This window comes from Aquarana catesbeiana, linkage group LG03 (assembly GCF_042186555.1).
Source record: "Aquarana catesbeiana isolate 2022-GZ linkage group LG03, ASM4218655v1, whole genome shotgun sequence".
In the NCBI taxonomy this organism is placed as follows: domain Eukaryota; kingdom Metazoa; phylum Chordata; class Amphibia; order Anura; family Ranidae; genus Aquarana; species Aquarana catesbeiana.
The window spans coordinates 427,919,147-427,939,174 of NC_133326.1; the positions used below are offsets into that span (position 1 = coordinate 427,919,147).

General features: G+C 46.2%; 1 protein-coding gene across 1 annotated transcript in view; it reads left to right on the top strand.

Annotated features, from left to right (window-relative positions):
- Positions 1-20,028, top strand: part of LOC141132416 (electrogenic sodium bicarbonate cotransporter 1-like) — an 890,811-nt gene that overhangs the window by 174,478 nt on the left and 696,305 nt on the right. Inside the window, exon 4 of the mRNA XM_073620775.1 lies at positions 9,886-9,944. Coding sequence (XP_073476876.1) covers positions 9,886-9,944 — 59 coding nt within the window. The remainder of the gene's footprint in view (positions 1-9,885; positions 9,945-20,028) is intronic.

A 20,028-nucleotide genomic window follows, 5' to 3' on the forward strand; every position in this document is an offset into this window, starting at 1 on the left:
GTTTTGATCATGTGTAGGGTATAAAATATCTACTATATGGAAAGACCTTCTGTTACATATCTTATGCATCAACTGTTTCTATTTAATGAAAGTTGTACCTAAATAAAACAATTTTATCTTTTATAGACAATATACCTGTGTGCCCTCAAAGTCCACTTTTTAGTTATTTCTTTTCACAGAACTATGGGATAGGTTTATGGACTTTTTTTTTTAATTGTTTTTACTGGTAATGACAGCAATCTGAGATTTTTAGCGGGACTGCTACATTGAGGCGAACAAATCTGACCCCAAGTGACACTTTTTGGGGACCAGTGACGTTATTACAGTGATCAGTGCTAAAAAAATGCACTGATCAATGTATAAATGACACTGGGAGGGAAGGGGTTAACACTAGGGGGCAATCAAGGGGTTAACTGTGTTCCCTGGGTGTGTTCTAACTGTTTGGGGAATGGACTTATGGGGACAACACAGAGATCGTTGCAACCACGGGTTCCTGCAACCACGGGTTGCAGGAAAAAACTTTGCTCAATTCCCCCCTCAACACAGACAGTGTTGATGCAGGAATCCCTCCTACCGGGCCATTTTCTTCTCCTGGGCCAGGGTGGGTGAGGGAAGCTGTCCCCGCCGGGAAAAGACAGTGATTATCGCTAGTGGCTATAGCAGCCGCTTGTGGTAATCTAAAGAGAATCTGGCAGGCTGGTTGTACCCAAGTTGATCAACTTGGTACATTCAGCCTGCCCATTAATGGTTTGAAATGTGAGATTCAAACCGTGTATGGACAGCCTTATGCTAAACTGATAACCTGTGAAGACTTTTAAGTCACCTATGAAAAATTTTAGGGACTGAAGTTTTTTGCCATTTCATGGTCACATGTAATTTAGAATTTTGACATGTTCTGTACCTATTTACTCATCGCAGCCTCATTTATATTTTACCAAAAAATTGAGGAATATATTGCGTTTGCATGTACTAAAACTCGTTTTTGAAATGAGTGCATTTCATAACAGCTGAGCAAAGATCACACAACATAAAAAAAAAATAAAATCAGCTGCCACCTGCTTCTGCTTTCAGAAAATATATACTGTTTAAGGGTTCTAGGTAGTTTTCTAGCAAAAAAATTCAGATTTTAACATGTGTGTGAAGAATTCAAAAAATGCCCTAGATGTGAAGTGGTTAAAATTAAATTTTTGTGGCAGTAACTTTAAAATGTATTTAAAGTGATATTAAAGTTTTGTTTTTTTTTTTGCTTAAAAATAACAAACATGTTATACTTACCTGCTCTGTGCAGTGGTTTTGCACAGAGCAGCCCAGGTCCTCCTCTTCTCGGGTCCCTCCTCGGTGCTCCAGGCCCCTCATTCCTGCCGACTGCTCCCACAGCAAGCAGATTGCTTATGGAGGCACCTGAGCCAAGCCGCTGCTCTGTGTCCATTCAGACATGGAGCATGGCTTGGCCCCGCCCACTCTTTGTCCTCGTTGGCTCACTGACTTATGCCCCGTACACACGGTTGGATTTTCCGATGGAAAATGTCCGATCGGAGCGTGTTGTCGGAAATTCCGACCGTGTGTGGGCTCCATCAGACATTTTCCATCGGATTTTCCGACACACAAAGTTTGAGAGCAGGCTATAAAATTTTCTGACAACAAAATTTGATTGCGTCAATTCCGACCGTGTGTGGCCTGTTCCGACGCACAAAGTGCCACGCATGCTCAGAAGAAATTCCGAGACGGAAGAGCTCGGTCTGGTAAACTTAGCGTTCGCAATGGATACAGCACTTTCGTCAGGCTGCAATGTTAAAAATGGTTTAATACAGCGCACTCTCTTCTTTATAATGTGAGAAGAATGAAGTAGTTTTGCTGCTCATATTCACACAGACTTCTCACAAACTTCTTTCTTTACTATTTATCGGGATTCCCTCAATATATTTTGATTTGTCACATCTGACAACATTATTTTTGTGTTGTATTTTTTTTTGGTTTTAAGGCAGATTATTTTTTTTTGGGTTGTATTTTTTTAAAGGCTGATTTTTGTTTTATTGTATTTTTAGCTTTACTCCAGAATATTTTTGTGTGTGTTTTGTGTGTCAAGTTACCACAACACCATTGATATGTTGTTATATTTAATCTGTAGGAGATTGTTTGGTGTTGTTGTCTCTTGTTAATTTCACATTGTACTTTAGAAATGTACCTGAATCGTCACCAACAAACTGTCCTTTTTGAATAAAAACACACATAGGAGAGTATAATTTTCCAAAAAATTTCATTTATTAAGGGCTCACAACTAAACAAAGAGGGAGGCAACGCTGGAGAAACAGCAGCAATGGGTGAAGCCTTCGACCCCCAGGGCACACATCAACTATTTTCAAGCAAAATTGGTGGCCTGAGGAGTCCTTATATAAGGGAGTGCAGTCTGGTCCAGAAGTCCCAGAGATCCGGAAAGCAGCAGATGACATCTGTGTCCCCAGGCTGTGGTCATACAAGAGACTGCATCTTTTGCCAGACCAGACTGAAACCAGGGCCATCACTCTCTTGTCTTCCTTCCACGCCTCCTTCCACGCTGTGGCTCTGGTGGTGGAGTTGTGGCAGCAGGAGGAGTAGGAGGAGGGGCCAACTCATTCAGGTGGGTATTGGGTGTTGGTTCACCACTCACCCCCTTACTTAGGACTTTATAAAGAAGGTCCTCACATATTTTGCGTTGACCCTCCTGCATGCCCTGCAGTTTTGTGGCAGCCATGCAGGCAAAGGCCTCTTCAGGAGTGTTTAAGGCTCTGAGAGACGCAGAAGCCTCCTGAATCAGCCTGAGGGCAGAATCCTGCATGTGAGTCGCCTTCCTCGCTCTTTTGTATGGAAGGCGGAGGGGAAGAACCTGCAAATCGGTCAGGCTTCGACTTGTCCCAGGCTTCTCCTGGCTGACACTTAGCCCCGCCTCCTCCTGGCTGCAACTTAGCCCCGCCTCCTCCTGGCTGCCACATTCCACAGCCTCCTCCTGGCTGAGGTCTTCCTGTGTATGAAAAAGGGACATTGTTTTATTATTTTTTTCATCAATCACACACAATTTTCACCTCCTGACTGTTGCAAATTGAATGTTAACAAATATAACAGACTATCATTCTGAGCCCAGCATTTTTCATTCTTGTTCCAATTTTGGGTGCCCACTACTGTCTATTGATATGTAAAACACTTTTTGCAATCAGCATTTAGTGATCAATAATAACATCTAGTAAACATCATTTATTTATTGACCAGAAATCTGTAGAACAATGCTATACCTGGCTCAAGCTGGGCTCCTCCACTTCTTCCTGGCTGGAAGGCCCAGGTTGGACATCGGAAGCCTCAGCTGGGGTGGAAGGAAGAGTGGAAGGAAGAGTGGAGAGGGATTCCCTGACTTCAGTGTGGTCTGACAGAAATCGCACTCTCTCATAGTACCACAGCCTGGGGACATAAACATCATCTGCTGCAGCTCCGGATCTCTGGGAATCTGTGACCTTCTTGCGCTCCCTAAGATAAGTGCTCCTCAGGCCACCAATTTTGTTTTTTAAATAAGGGATGGTTGCTGTGGGGACCACCAGCATCACCAACTCCAGCAATTTCTCCAGCGCTGCCTGCCTCTTTTGTTTATTGTTGTAATGTGGGTGTCTCACCTGCCACAGACAGGGCAGCTCCCTGTACTTGTCTATGAACAGGGGGAGGAAATTGTGGTCGTTGAAGCCATCCATTTTATCTGCAAGACGCAACACAAGACAAACCCTAAGGTCAGGCCAAACTCTCCTAATCTTGTTACAATATAGGCTTCAATTTCGAAGCAGTATAGGCCCAAGTTTAGATCTTACCTTCGTTATCACGATCGGCGCCTCCAATGCTCCTTCCTCCGCTCACAGATCGTACGTAATACGCATGCGTGTTACGCTTTATACACACTGCGCATGCGTGTAACTCCGCCCGCCCCTGATGTTCTTTCTAGTCAATTCCCCGCCCCTTTTCGTTCTGCGCAGTTGGGGAAGAGCACATGGCGGAGACACAGCAGGTGCGTGCTAATTACAGCAACGAAGAGGAATAGGAGGAAAGCCCGGATCCGGAGACGTCCCGATCCAGAAGGAGAAGATTTAAGGCATCAAATATGTCCTTTGGGGAGATGTTGAAGATGGTCGACATCCTGAAGAAGGCCGGCTATGATGGAAAGTATGGACCTTACCCCAACCCCAATGTCAGAAAGGCCAAGACCATGGCGAAAGTGGTCAAAAGTCTGCACCGGAATTTCGGGGTACGTCGATCGAAAGATCAGCTCAGGAAATGGTGGTCGGACCTCAAATTACGAGAACATGAGCAGTACAGAAAAATCCGGAGAGTGCTGCAAAAAAGTAAGTAGTTGTGCTGTGTTCCTCTTCTTTTTGTCTTTATTACGTTCGTGCTGCTCCATGTGCTTTTCTTAAAAGTGTACATTTTAAAATGGCAACTTTCATGTTCATGGGCACATTATTCGTTCGTATCAAACATTTTTCTTTCGGCTTATAAAACACCATTGTTTTGGCCATATGCATTTGGCCACATTTTTTATGCCCTAATTGTATGAAACTAATTTGGTTAGGTAGATGGCTTTGTTACTAAAATGAAATGCAAACTAGATTCTGTGTAAGGAGAGGACACTGAGCAGCTGTTTTCACATCTGGACACTGGAGCACTAGTGTGGGACACCAGAACACCATTTTTATTAGGGGGGCCACACAGGTGCTCCAGTGTATACTATAGGGGGGTCTCCATCTATGAAGCTTGTACCAAACAGGTAAAGTATTGCAGCTTGACAAAGTACACTGAAAATGTTACATTTTGGAACTCTGCCAAAATAGACAATTGTATCCCACTTCCAAGCAATGTTTCCTATTTATAGTTCTGCCATCAAATATCTGTGTGCTAAGTATACCATATTTGTTTTACATAGGGGAGAAAAGACTCGGAGGACACCCCTCATCCGAGGAGACCAGAGCCCCCCCCTTCTGGAAGAAGGGGAAATCCCCCCAACACAAGAAGAGCAGGAGGAAGAAGATGTGGTGGAACTAGTCACCACAACAGGCGACCATAGGCTCAGGTAAGAGATGGATGCCGGCATATTTTTTATACCTGTTTTTGTTTGGTTTCTCTCTTTTTAGGTGAACGTGATGTTGTGGATCCAGATCGTTTCACATCAGAAAGTGCACAGATCCTGATCGGGGAGATCATGGGGTGTAATTTAGCTTTGGAAAACCTCCAGAAAAACATCAATGATGTCATTCAAAAAAATAAGAACATCATTGATGTTTTGGGTAGAGTTTAAAACCCCTCCAAAACACTTTCTTTTTTTGTGTGCTACAATGTTCAAAATGTTTTAGCGATTTTTAGAAAAGCCAAATTTGGAGGATACACACAGTGTGCCAACATGTGCTATCTGCCATCACGGGAGATCAATGGACGCGTTTTGGGGGTGCAACCCCTTCCTCAATAATAAAGTAGCTGAGAGGAAGGGGTTTCTCCCCCAAAACACGTCCCTTGATCCCCCGTGATGGCAGCTAGCACATGTTGACATTGGGAAATTTGTGTGCATCTTCCAAATTTGGCTTTTCCTGGGGTGACTTCACCCCATCTGAACACAATATCAAACACAGTTCCTAAATACTCATGTCTGATATTGCCTTCAAGTTCTACCAAATGTGAACTTTGTAAGTTCAAGATTTGTGTCTTTCTTGTTGGTTTTAACATGCCTGTTTTATCTTAAATGGACATTTCTATTTTTGATAATGCCACCCCAAAAATTGTTATACAACAAACATGTTGGTTTGTTTTAAAAACCTTTTCTAAATGCACATGTGATTGTGCAGGTATTAAAAAGATTGTTAATCAAGAATGTGTGGATTATTGTCTCAACGCTACAACACCTTTGTGGTGATGTAATTGCTGTTTTCTGTGACAATGGGGGTTATTTCCTGAGGGCAAATCCTCTTTGCACTACAAGTGCAGTTTCAGTGCAGTTTCAGGTGCACTTGTAGTGCAAAGTGTCTTTGCCTTTAGTAAATAACACCCAACAGTGCTTTGTAAGGTTACACAATCACGCCATTTTCTGGACTCACCACATTTCTGTCAGGGTCAGCTAAAACAAACACAAGCAGTAAATGTCACCAAAGATTTGCGAATTTTTTTTTTTATTGGATCAAGGTTTCACAAATTGTCTGGCATATTGATGGCCCCCCTACCCGCAAAGAACTCAAGGTATCTTAACCGGACATCACGAGCACTCAGAGAGGGCAAGCCAGGACGGCCACTTTCAAGCGCCGTCAGGGTTGTTTCATTTATCATTCCGGCCTCAGGCCCAACTGAGCTAGCATAGTTGGCAGAATGTTGACGTAAAAAGTTATGTAGAACACAGCACGCCAGGATTATATGATTCAGTTTATACTCCGCCATATGGATGGGTGTAAGAAATAGGCGGAACCGGCTGGCCATGATTCCAAATGTGTTCTCCACCACTCTTCTGGCTCTGGCCAGCCGGTAATTAAAAACCCTCTGTTCCGGGGTGAGGGTCCTCATCGGGAATGGCCGCATAAGATGGTCCCCCAGCGCAAATGCTTCATCCGCAACGAAGACGAATGGGAGTCCTTCCACATTGTCTTCTGGAGGTGGCAAGTCCAAGCTGCCATTCTGGAGATGCCTGTAAAACTCCGTCTGGGCGATGACTCCACCATCGGACATCCGGCCATTCTTCCCCACGTCCACATACAGGAACTCGTAATTAGCCAACACCACCGCCAACATCTCAAACGCAGATCACGTATTCATAACCGTGCAAATCAATATAAAACAAGGTTGGGCTGCGCTTAAGTATATGTCATGTGAACTACTCAACGTTATTATAATACCAAAAAAATATATTTAAGGGAGAAAATATATATATGTTTACACACTATTGCTCATAAGTGCAATGCGCATATAAATAAATAAATATTCCAACATGTAATCACGAAATAACAAATAAATATACTGTGCACATAATGTCTATGTAAATTAATAAAAAACGTGCAATAATTCTTATAGAGTGCAACATGCATATACTCTGTTGTAATCAGAAATTAAAATACATTAAAGTGCCAAGTGAACCTTAGATAAATTAATTAAATCTGTAGAAGTAAAACATCGCCCAAAAAAGTGCATATAACAGTGTTCAAAAATATCCAGAAAGGTTGTGTATATATTAGTGTCCAAAAAAACAATTAAATGTCCAAATTATCCAGCGTGCTTAATCCAAGTGTCACAAAACATGCCACGGTGTGCCTCGTTGACCCCCCAAAGTGATTGTGCTCACCTTAGAGCGTGTGACACAGTGATCAGCTGCGTCAAACCCACGCTGTGGAGCCACCCCTGGGCTCTGTATAGCAAGCTAGATGCGGTCTCCAACCTGGATCAATGTGGCTCCATAGACACCATACCATAAATGTAAAGAGAGACTATATAGTGTCATTCCGTAAAAATGTCTTTATTAAAACAAAAACCCACTCCCCACAAAGGGGTACTCACACTTCCCTGGTGCGTGAGTGCACCATACAATACAAGCTTCTTAAAAACCGCCGATCGGCGTGCAGTGTGGTATACGCTTCTCCCAGCTATGCTCAGTGCTGCTCATTCTTGGCCAACATCCAGATAACATTTATTAAGGGGAATTTTACAACACCAAAGTATAAAGGTACACCTATCATATTCCCCCTCCCCCCTCTCATGGGCCATTTCTAACATTATAGGGGGGGGATCTTGGACAGGTAACCCTCTTCACTTCATTGAGAGATGAATGCCTAAATAATGGGTATTACCTGGAACAGCCCCTCCTTAGTTACACTATTGGCAGCCCACTGGACAGGTAAAAAGTGTCATAATACAAAGATATAAATACACACTGTACACATTTGAGCACATTTGGACATTCTGCTATTACCTATCAAGATAATAATAGGATACAAAAACTTGAAACAGTACCATTTGAAAGTATACCGGCAGGGCCTTGCACTACATGCTTTGGGGAATTAATCAATAAATCTTACCACAAAAGAGATGGGTATAGTGTGTATGGGTTTGGCAAAGTCAGCAGATAGAGTATTGAGGATAGATAGAGAATTGGGACCAGCTGACTTAGCAGTTGGGGGGCAGGGAGGGTTCAAAATGATTTGGGGACACCACAAAAACAAGCCTCTGGCACTCTGCCTGAATTTAAAGCACAAATCACATTTCTAAACATTTTAGGGGGTGTTTGGGGTAAAGCACTACTATGGAGCTGATAAAATACATTGTTAAGTGACTACATGAGGTGAATATAGGGGCAGGAGACCATGCTGGGGAGGTAAGTGAAGGCAAATATGTATGAAGGACAAAAAAAAAAAATACATAAAATTCCAGCATAAATGAGGACAAAGGGGACATTCACGGCATATTACAATCATGGTAATTAGGGAATGAGGAAAGAAATACAATATATTAGCAAACATTCAATACAATAAAATGTGATATTAAAGGATAAAAATCTTACCTTAATATACTCCTTCTGCAGGACCTGGATGATGGCAGAACAGGTCTCAGGGATAATGATCCCCAGAGCCTGGGGGGAGATGCCTGTCGAGAACTTCAAGTCCTGAAGGCTTCTCCCTGTCGCCAAGTACCGCAGGGTAGCGACGAGCCTCTGCTCCGGAGTGATGGCTTGCCTCATGCAGGTATCCTGCCTGCTGATATAGGGGGTCAGCGAAGCCAACAAACGGTGAAATACGGGGTCCATCATCCTGAGAAAGTTCCTGAAATCATCAGGATTATTCTCACGGATCTCACGGAGAAAAGGCATATGACAGAACTGGTCACGCTGAAGCAACCAATTCTTGGTCCATGAACTCCTCCCCACCCTGTTCATGGACTGGACTTGTGTCAAGGTCAGGACCCCAACACCAAGCCCCCGCACAGCACGAACTCTACGAGGAGTACGTATAGGCAACATGGCTAGAAAACGGTCAGCTGCTCAGAACGAAGTAACAGAAAGCACTGAAGAACAGCAAGGCCTGTGAAGAGCGACCTGAAAAACAGCAACGAGCGGACAAGATCGCACAGAAAACTCCAATACGAACTGACTGCACGCACTGAAGGTTGACGTCACCGCGTTCTTGGTGATCGGAAATTCCGACAACTTTGTGCGACCGTGTGTACGCAAAACAAGTTTGAGCCAACATCCGTCGGAAAAAATCCTAGGATTTTGTTGTCGGAATGTCCGATCAATGTCCGACCGTGTGTACGGGGCATTAGAATGTTTCAAGGTAAAAAACCTTCTGCCTTTAGAAAAAGTTTTTTTTTTTTTTTTTTTTTTTTCAAAAACCATATCATACTTACCTGCTCCATGCAGTGGTTTTGCACAGAGCAGCCTCAATCCTCCTGCCTAGGCTTGCTCCCGAGCTGTGGCTCTGCGTGTCCATTCACACACAGAGCCATGGCTTGGCCCCGCGCTCTCTCTTCGCATTGGCTCACTGGCTGATGGCTCCTGCTGCTGTCTTAGTCAATGAGGAGGGAGAGTCCCCAGAGAGCTCTCGTGCACATCGCTGGAGGAAGATCATCCGGCTCAAGTAATTATTAGGAGGGGGGCTGGGAAGGATGCTGCATACTGAAGGTTTTTTACCTTCAGGAACAATATGAATTACGTAAGTTACATTGTTCACTAAATAATTATTCATAATAGTACTAATTTACCCAAATGTTAGCGCATATCACTTTAGCAGCCCTTTTATGTTAATAAAATTTTAATTTCAGTTTAATCGTCATAGAAGCATTTACCTTTGTGTTGGATGTTTTGCATTAACTAACTGACTTCATAACTCAATAACCTAGTTTTTCTAATTACAGGCAAAAAATCCTCTTCAAAGGCATCCCTAGAATTTTCTGAAAAGTCTTCATATCAACAGGTAAAAACACAAAACTTTATCAGTATATTAGTAAGTTAGAGCGTAAAGTGGTAGTAAATCGCTGTTTTTGTTTTTTCTGTTTTTTTTTCTTTTGAAACCTGCAAAGTTATAATGTGCTAGTAAGCATTGCATTATGTGAAACTTACCTTAAAACGAATCCGTCCAGTGGCATGCTGCCACCGCTGACAGGGCTTCCATCTTCACCCAGTCTTCCTTCCGGGTTGGCAGGCTCTGGTCCTTTAAATGGACGAGCCGTGATGACGCCACTACCACGCATGCGTGGCAGCTGCTGTTCACGGCACAGCTTCATAAGTAAATATCTACTAAACGGTGCACATTTAGGAGATATTTACTCTATAGGTAAGCCTTAGGTAAAAATCGTCCATGGGAGCTTACTCCCACTTTAATTAACGATAAAAAATGGCTAACATAGAACCTGTGCTTTTATTGTAAATATTGGAGGGTTGTAGTTCCTCTTGGGACTTGGCTACTCTATGACCCTTTATATTTACATGTATTTCTCACATTCCATAAAAAACACCTATTTGTTAGTACTAAAAAAAATTATATAAAAATTAACACATTGCACCTTATGTTAAAAAAGCAAAAACATACATGAATTACATAATACAAACAAAATACATTAAATTAATCATAAGCTACATCGCCAACTGTCACTCACCAAAAGCTTTCCAAGGATCCACACAATTAAAGGAGAGAGGATGCCAGGACCAATGTCCAGCAGTGCCCACCCCAGGCAGGTGTGATGGTAAAAAGAGGCAACGACTGTGGGGGAGAAAGAGTAAATAGTACTGAGGGCTACAAAACTTACTTGTGTAAAAGAGATACCCACATAATATATTAATAATTTTAGCCAGTGCGGCACTATGGCCAAGGTGAATAAAAACAAATAAATATAATTAGTTAATAAATATGTGAAAGTGTGATTCAAACGTATTTTATATAAGTGCTACAAGCAGGGCTGTCTTTAATATTGATTGGACCCCATGTCATGCAAGAAATCGCAGCTAGACTCAAAATCAGTTTACTGTATCAGATTAGGCAGCGGTTGCAATTGGTTGCCAGAGGTTACAGCATATCATTACCGCTTACTGACTGGTTGTTAGAGGTTACAGCAAACATTACGGCTCACTGATTAGTTGCTAGAGGTTAGAGCACATGATTTCTTCTTGTTGATTGGTTGCTAGAGATTACTGTACAGTAATACTGCTCACTAATTGGTTGCATTACATCATTTCCTCACTGCCTGCACACCATGAACTGGGGAGGTAAGTGGACCCATCAATAGACAGAAAACTCCTAGGGATCCTAGAACTCCTGGGATCAGTGGCAGTGCTGGGGGAAGGGTGTGATAAATGGCAATGCTGATTTTTTTTACCGACTACCAATATAAAGAGGAAATTTTTTTTATGATCACAAACACACCAATTTGATTTTAGCACCACATCCCAGAATTTGATAGTAAGGAGAAAAGAAAATTGGGACTTTATGGGTGCAGAATAAATTGTCAAGATATCAAATATAATGTATAAAAATTCTTTTATTTTGAGGAGCAAAATTAAAATATTTTAAAAATATACAAATGGCTAGTACAGTTGGTCACAATTTCATCAACACAGCAATGTAAGGTAAACTTACCAACATGTTTCGCCCATGTATCAGACTTCCTCAGGGGATGCTGTCTGTTTAAGGGGTACAAGCATTCTATTAAAGAACACAAACAAATATACATATTAAGTTAATTTAGAAATCATATGGTATATAAGCATTTACATTCATATTATTATTATGCATATGCGTCTCCTCTGCTAGGGCACCACTGCTTACCTATATCTCCTAGGAATGGAGATCCAAGAACTGCCGGGATGGCTAGATGTTTAGCTGCATCAAAGGAACCAAGCGTTGCAGGTGACCATTAGATGCCAGACAAGGACCAACTAAAGGATAGAAAAATATATTGGATGCATTTAAATATCAGAAGGATTGATGGGATATCCTTCCAGATATAAAAAGGCAAGAAGCTATAATGAAATCCACTTAAAGAAACAGGTTCTGCAGCTGGCTTAGAACACACTGCCTGCACATAGAGAGAGAGACCACTTCACACTGCCTGCACAGAGAGAGAGAGACCACTTCACACTGCCTGCACAGAGAGAGAGAGAGAGACCACTTCACACTGCCTGCAGAGAGAGAGAGAGACCGCTTCACACTGCCTGCAGAGAGAGAGAGAGAGAGAGAGAGACCGCTTCACACTACCTGCACAGAGAGAGAGAGAGACCACTTCACACTGCCTGCACAGGGAGAGAAAGAGACCGATTCACACTGCCTGCACATAGAGAGAGAGACCGCTTCACACTGCTTGTACAGAGAGAGAGAGAGAGAGAGAGAGAGACCGCTACACACTGCCTGCACAGAGAGAGAGAGACCGCTTTACACTGCCTGCACAGAGAGATAGAAAGAGACTGCTTCACACTGCCTGCACACAAAGAGCGAGAGAGACCGCTTCACACTGCCTGCACAGAGAGAGACAGAGAGACACCACTTCACACTGCCTGCACAGAGAGAGACAGAGAGACACCACTTCACACTGCCTGCATAGAGAGAGAGAGAGACCGCTTCACACTGCCTACACCGAGAGAGACACACCCATTCACACTGCCTGCACAGAGGTAGAGACTGTTTTACATTGCCTGCACAGAGAGAGGTAATTTCACAGTGCATGAACAGAGAGAGACCACTTCACACTGCCTGCACAGAGAGAAACCGCTTCACCCTGCCTGCACAGAGAGAGAGAGAGAGACTGCTTCACACTGCCTGCACAGAGAGAGACAGAGAGACACTGCTTCACACTGCCTGCACAGAGAGAGACCGCTTCACACTGCCTGCACAGAGCGAGAGAGACCACTTCACACTGCCTGCACAGAGAAAGAGAGAGACCGCTTCACACTGCCTGCACAGAGAGAGACCGCTTCACACTGCCTGCACAGAGAGAGACACCACTTCACACTGCCTGCACAGAGAGAGAGAGAGACCGCCTCACACTGCCTGCACAGAGAGAGAGAGAGACTGCCTCACACTGCCTGCACAGAGAGATAGAGAGACCGCTTTACATTGCCTGCACAGAGAGAGAGAGAGACCGCTTTACACTGCCTGCACAGAGAGAGAGAGAGAGAGACCGCTTTACACTGCCTGCACAGAGAGAGAGAGAGAGACCACTTCACACTTCCTGCACAGGGAGAGAAAGAGACCGATTCACACTGCCTGCACATAGAGAGAGAGAGACTGCTTCACACTGCTTGTACAGAGAGAGAGAGAGAGGGACCGCTACACACTGCCTGCACAGAGAGAGAGAGACCGCTTTACACTGCCTGCACAGAGATAGATAGAAAGAGACCGCTTCACACTGCCTGCACACAAAGAGCGAGAGAGACCGCTTCACACTGCCTGCACAGAGAGAGACAGAGAGACACCACTTCACACTGCCTGCACAGAGAGAGACACCACTTCACACTGCCTGCATAGAGAGAGAGAGACCGCTTCACACTGCCTGCACAGAGGTAGAGACCGTTTTAGATTGCCTGCACAGAGACCGCTTCACACTGCCTGCACAGAGAGAGGTCATTTCACACTGCCTGCACAGAGAGAGACCGCTTCACACTGCCTGCACAGAGAGAGACCGCTTCACACTGCCTGCACAGAGAGAGACCGCTTCACACTGCCTGCACAGAGAGAGAGAGACTGCTTGACACTGTCTGCACAGAGAGAGACACTGCTTCACACTGCCTGCACAGAGAGATACCGCTTCACACTGCCTGCACAGAGCGAGAGAGACCACTTCACGCTGCCTGCACAGAGAGAGAACGCTTCACACTGCCTGCACAGAGAGAGACCACTTCACACTGCTTGCACAGAGAGAGAGAGAGAGAGACCGCTTCACACTGCCTGCACAGAGAGAGAGAGAGACCACTTTACACTGCCTGCACAGAGAGAGAGAAAGACTGCTTCACACTGCCTGCACACAAAGAGAGAGAGGACACTTCAGACTGCCTGCACAGAGAGAGAGAGACCACTTCACACTGCCTGCACAGAGAGAGAAAGGGACTGCTTCACACTGCCTGCACACAGAGAGAGAAATACCGCTTCACACTGCCTGCACAGAGAGAGGGAGACCACTTCACACTGCCTGCACAGAGAGAGAGACCACTTAAAACTGCCTGCAGAAAGAGAGAGAGAGAGAGACCGCTTCACACTGCCTGCACAGAGAGAGAGAGAGACCACTTCACACTGCCTGCAGAGAGAGAGACCGCTTCACACTGCCTGCACAGAGAGAGAGACCGCTTCACACTGCCTGCACAGAGAGAGAGACACTGCTTCACACTGCCTGCACAGAGGTAGAGATCGTTTTACACTGCCTGCACAGAGAGAGACCGCTTCACACTGCCTGCACAGAGAGAGGTCGCTTCACACTGCCTGCACAGCGAGAGACCGCTTCACGCTGCCTGCACAGAGAGAGACCGCTTCACACTGCCTGCACAGAGAGAATGAGAGAGAGAGAGAGAGACTGCTTCACACTGCCTGCACAGAAAGAGAGAGAAAGAGACCGCTTCACGCTGCCTGCACAGAGAGAGAGAGACCACTTCACACTGCCTGCACAGAGAGAGAAAGGGACTGCTTCACACTGCCTGCACACAGAGAGAGAAATACCGCTTCACACTGCCTGCACAGAGAGAGGGAGACCACTTCACACTGCCTGCACAGAGAGAGAGACCACTTCACACTGCCTGCAGAAAGAGAGAGAGAGAGAGAGACCGCTTCACACTGCCTGCACAGAGAGAGAGAGAGACCACTTCACACTGCCTGCAGAGAGAGAGACCGCTTCACACTGCCTGCACAGAGAGAGAGACCGATTCACACTGCCTGCAGAGAGAGAGAGAGACCACTTCACACTGCCTGCAGAGAGAGAGAGAAAGAGACCGCTTCACACTGCTTGCACAGAGAGAGAGAGAGACTGCTTCACACTGCCTACAGAGAGAGCGAGACACCCCATTCACACTGCCTGCACAGAGAGAGAGACACCGCTTCACACTGCCTGCACAGAGGTAGAGACCGTTTTACACTGCCTGCACAGAGAGAGACCGCTTCACACTGCCTGCACAGAGAGAGGTCGCTTCACACTGCCTGCACAGCGAGAGACCGCTTCACACTGCCTGCACAGAGAGAGACCGCTTCACACTGCCTGCACAGAAAGAGAGAGAAAGAGACCGCTTCATGCTGCCTGCACAGAGAGAGAGAGACCACTTCACACTGCCTGCACGTAGAGAGAGAGAGACCGCTTCACACTGCCTGCACGTAGAGAGAGAGAGACAGCTTTACACTGCCTGCACAGAGAGAGAGACAGAGAGACCGCACTGCCTGCACAGAGAGAGAGAGAGACTGCTTTACACTGCCTGCACAGAGAGAGAGAGAAAGAGATTGCTTCACACTGCCTGCACAAAAATAGTGAGAGAGACCGCTTCACACTGCCTGCAGAGAGAGAGACCGCTTCACAGTGCCTGCACAGAGAGAGAGACCGATTCACACTGCCTGCAGAGAGAGAGAGAGACCACTTCACACTGCCTGCACAAAGAGAGAGAGACCACTTCACACTGCCTGCACAGAGAGAGACACCACTTCACACTGCCCGCACAGAGAGAGACCCCTTCACACTGCCTGCACAGAGCGAGAGAGAGACCACTTCACACTGCCTACACAGAGAGAGAGAGACCACTTCACACTGCCTGCACAGAGAGAGAGAGATATCGATTCACACTGCCTGCACATAGAGAAAGAGAGATCACTTCACACAGTTTGCACAGAGAGAGAGAGAGAGAGACCACTTCATGCTGCGTGCACAGAGAAAGAGCGACCGCTTCACACTGCCTGCACAGAGAGAGAGAGAGACCGCTTCACACTACCTGCACAGAGAGACAGAGAGACACTGCTTGACACTGCCTGCACAGAGAGAGACCGCTTCACACTGCCTGCACAGAGCGAGAGAGAGACCAAAGATAAAAGAGAAACAAGAGGGCGCACCAGCCTAGTGCATTGTCTTCGGATAAAAATTTATTAAGAAGATAAAAAAGAAGCTGCTTACAAAACATTAATATTAGTGATCGCAGTAAAGGTAATCATGTAGCGGCAATCAGTAGAACACGAACAGTACTTCAGAGGTCACGGAGGGAAACACAGAAATCACTGCCAGCTGACGCGTTTCGAGGGGTAAGTCCCCCCTTCCTCAGAGTACAAGCAGCTTGTACTTGTACTCTAAGGAAGTTGGGATTTACCCCTCGAATCGCGTCAGCTGGCAGTGTTTTCTGTGTTTTCCTCCGTGACCTCTGGAGTACTGTTCATGTTCTACTGATTGCCGCTACACGATTACCTTTACTGCGATCACTATATTAATGTCAGCTTCTTTTTTATCTTCTTAATAAATTTTTATCTGAAGATAATGCACTAGGCTGGTGCGCCCTATTGTTTCTCTTTTATCTTTGACTATTAGGAATCCCCATCCTTGAGGGCAGCAAGGCCTATGTCAGTGCATGATTGTCTGGGTATCTACTTGTGCGCAGGAGCGTTTCTTCTCTGCTATCGAGAGAGAGACCACTTCACACTGCCTGCACAGAGAGAGAGAGAGAGACTGCTTCACACTGCCTGCACAGAGAGAGACCGCTTCACACTGCCTGCACAGCGAGAGACCGCTTCACACTGCCTGCACATAGAGAATGAGAGAGAGAGAGAAAAAGACTGCTTCACACTGCCTGCACAGAAAGAGAGAGAAAGAGACCGCTTCACGCTGCCTGCACAGAGAGAGAGTGACCACTTCACACTGCCTGCACGTAGAGAGAGAGAGACCGCTTCACACTGCCTGCACGTAGAGAGAGAGAGACAGCTTTACACTGCCTGCACAGAGAGAGAGAGAGACCACATTGCCTGCACAGAGAGAGAGAGACTGCTTTACACTGCCTGCACAGAGAGAGAGAGAAAGAGATTGCTTCACACTGGCTGCACACAAATAGTGAGAGAGACCGCTTTATACTGCCTGCACAGAGAAAGAGAGAGACCGCCTCACACTGCCTGCACAAAGAGAGAGACAGAGACCACTTCACACTGCCTGCACAGAGAGAGACACCACTTCACACTGCCTGCACAGAGCGAGAGAGAGACCGCTTCACACTGCCTGCACAGAGCGAGAGAGAGACCAATTCACACTGCCTGCACAGAGAGAGAGAGAGAGACCACTTCACACTGCCTGCACAGAGAGAGAGAGATATCGATTCACACTGCCTGCACATAGAGAAAGAGAGACCACATCACACTGCTTGCACAGAGAGAGAGAGAGAGAGAGAGAGAGAGACCACGTCACGCTGCGTGCACAGAGAGAGAGCGACCGCTTCACACTGCCTGCACAGAGAGAGAGAGAGACCGCTTCACACTGCCTGCACAGAGAGACACTGCTTGACACTGCCTGCACAGAGAGAGACCGCTTCACACTGCCTGCACAGAGCGAGAGAGAGACCAAAGATAAAAGAGTAACAAGAGGGCACACCAGCCTAGTGCATTATCTTTAGATAAAAATTTCTTAAGAAGATAAAAAAGAAGCTGCTTACAAAACATTAATATTAGTGATCGCAGTAATGGTAATCGTGTAGCGGCAATCAGTAGAACATGAACAGTACTCCAGAGGTCACAGAGGAAAACAAAGAAATCGCAACCAGTTGATGCGTTTTGAGGGGTAAGTCCCCCCTTCCTCAGAGTACAAGCAGCTTGTACTTGTACTCTGAGGAAGGGGGGATTTACCCCTCGAATCGCGTCAGCTGGCAGTGTTTTCTGTGTTTTCCTCCGTGACCTCTGGAGTACTGTTCATGTTCTACTGATTGCCACTACACGATTACCTTTACTGCAATCACTATATTAATGTTTTGTAAGTAGCTTCTTTTTTATCTTCTTAATAAATTTTTATCCGAAGATAATGCACTAGGCTGGTGCGCCCTCTTGTTTCTCTTTTATCTTTGACTATTAGGATTCCCCATCCTTGAGGGCAGCAAGGCCTATATCATTGCATGATTGTCTGGGTATCCACTTGTGCGCAGGAGCGTTTTTTCTCTGCTATCGAGAGAGAGACCACTTCACACTGCCTGCACAGAGAGAGAGAGAGAGAGAGAGAGACCACTTCACACTGCCTGCACAGAGAAAAAGAGAGACCGTTTCACACTGTCTGCACAGAGAGAGATAGAGACCGCTTCACACTGCCTGCACATAGAGAGAGAGAGACTGCTTCACACTGCCTGCACAGAGAGAGAGAGAGAGAGACTGCTTCACACTGCCTGCACAGAGAGAGACAGAGACAACACTTCACACTGCCTGCACAGAGAGAGAGAGAGAGACCGTTTCATACTGTCTGCACAGAGAGATAGAGACCGCTTCACACTGCCTGCACAGAGAGAGAGAGAGACTGCTTCACACTGCCTGCACAGAGAGAGACAGAGAGACAACACTTCACACTGCCTGCACAGAGAGAGACAGAGAGACAACACTTCACACTGCCTGCACAGAGAGAGAGAGAGACCGCTTCACACTGCCTACACAGAGAGAAAGACACCCATTCACACTGCCTGCACAGAGAGAGAGACACCGCTTCACACTGGATGCACAGAGGTAGACACTGTTTTACACTGCCTGCACAGAGAGAGACCGCTTCACACTGCCTGCACAGAGAGAGGTCGCTTCACACTGCCTGCACAGAGAGAGACCACTTCACACTGTCTGCACAGAGAGAGAGAGACTGCTTCACACTACCTGCACAGAGAGAGAAAGAGAGATCGCTTCACACTGCCTGCACAGAGAGAGAGACCGTTTCACACTGCCTGCACAGAGAAAGAGAGAGACCGCTTCACACTGCCTGCACAGAGAGAGAGACCGCTTTACACTGCCTACACAAAGAGAGAAAGAGACCGCTTCACACGACCTGCACACAAAGAGAGAGAAAGACTGCTTCACACTGCCTGCACACAAAGAGAGAGAGACCGCTTCACACTGCCTACACAGAGAGAGAGAGACCGCTTCACACTGCCTACACAGAGAGAGAGACCACTTCACACTGCCTGAACAGAGAGAGACACCACTTCACACTGCCTGCACAGAGAGAGACACCCCTTCACGCTGCCTGCACAGAGAGAGAGACACCGCTTCACACTGCCTGCACAGAGGTAGAGACCATTTTACACCGCCTGCACAGAGAGGGACCGCTTCACACTGCCTGCACAGAGAGAGGTCGCTTCACACTGCCTGCACAGAGAGAGGTCGCTTCACACTGCCTGCACAGAGAGAGGTCGCTTCACACTGCCTGCACAGAGAGAGACTGCTTCACACTGCCTGCACAGAGAGAGAGAGAGAGAAAGAGACTGCTTCACATTGCCTGCCCAGAAAGAGAGAGAAAGAGACCGCTTCATACTGCCTGCACAGAGAAAGAGGGACTGCTTCACACTGCCTGCACAAAGAGAGAGAGAGGTCGCTTCACACTGCCTGCACAAAGAGAGAGAGAGGTCGCTTCACACTGCCTGCACAGAGAGAGAGAGAGAGAGACCGCTTCACACTGCCTGCACAGAGAAAGAGAGAGACCGCTTCACACTGCCTGCACAGAGAGAGAGACTGCTTTACAATGCCTGCATAGAGAAAGAAAGAGACCGCTTCACACGACCTGCAAACAAAGAGAGAGAGAGAGAGACCGCTTCACACTGCCTGCACACAAAGAAAAAGAAAGAGACCGCCTCACACTGCCTGCAGAGAGAGAGATAGACCACTTCACACTGTCTGCACAGAGAGAGACCACTTCACACTGCCTGCACAGAGAGAGACCGCTTCACACTGCCTGCACAGAGAGAGAGAGACCACTTCACACTGCCTGCACAGAGAGAGAGAGAGAGAGACCACTTCACACTGCCTGCACATAGAGAGAGAGACCGCTTCACACTGCCTGCACAGAGAGAGAGAGACCACTTCACACTGCCTGCACACAGAGAGCGAG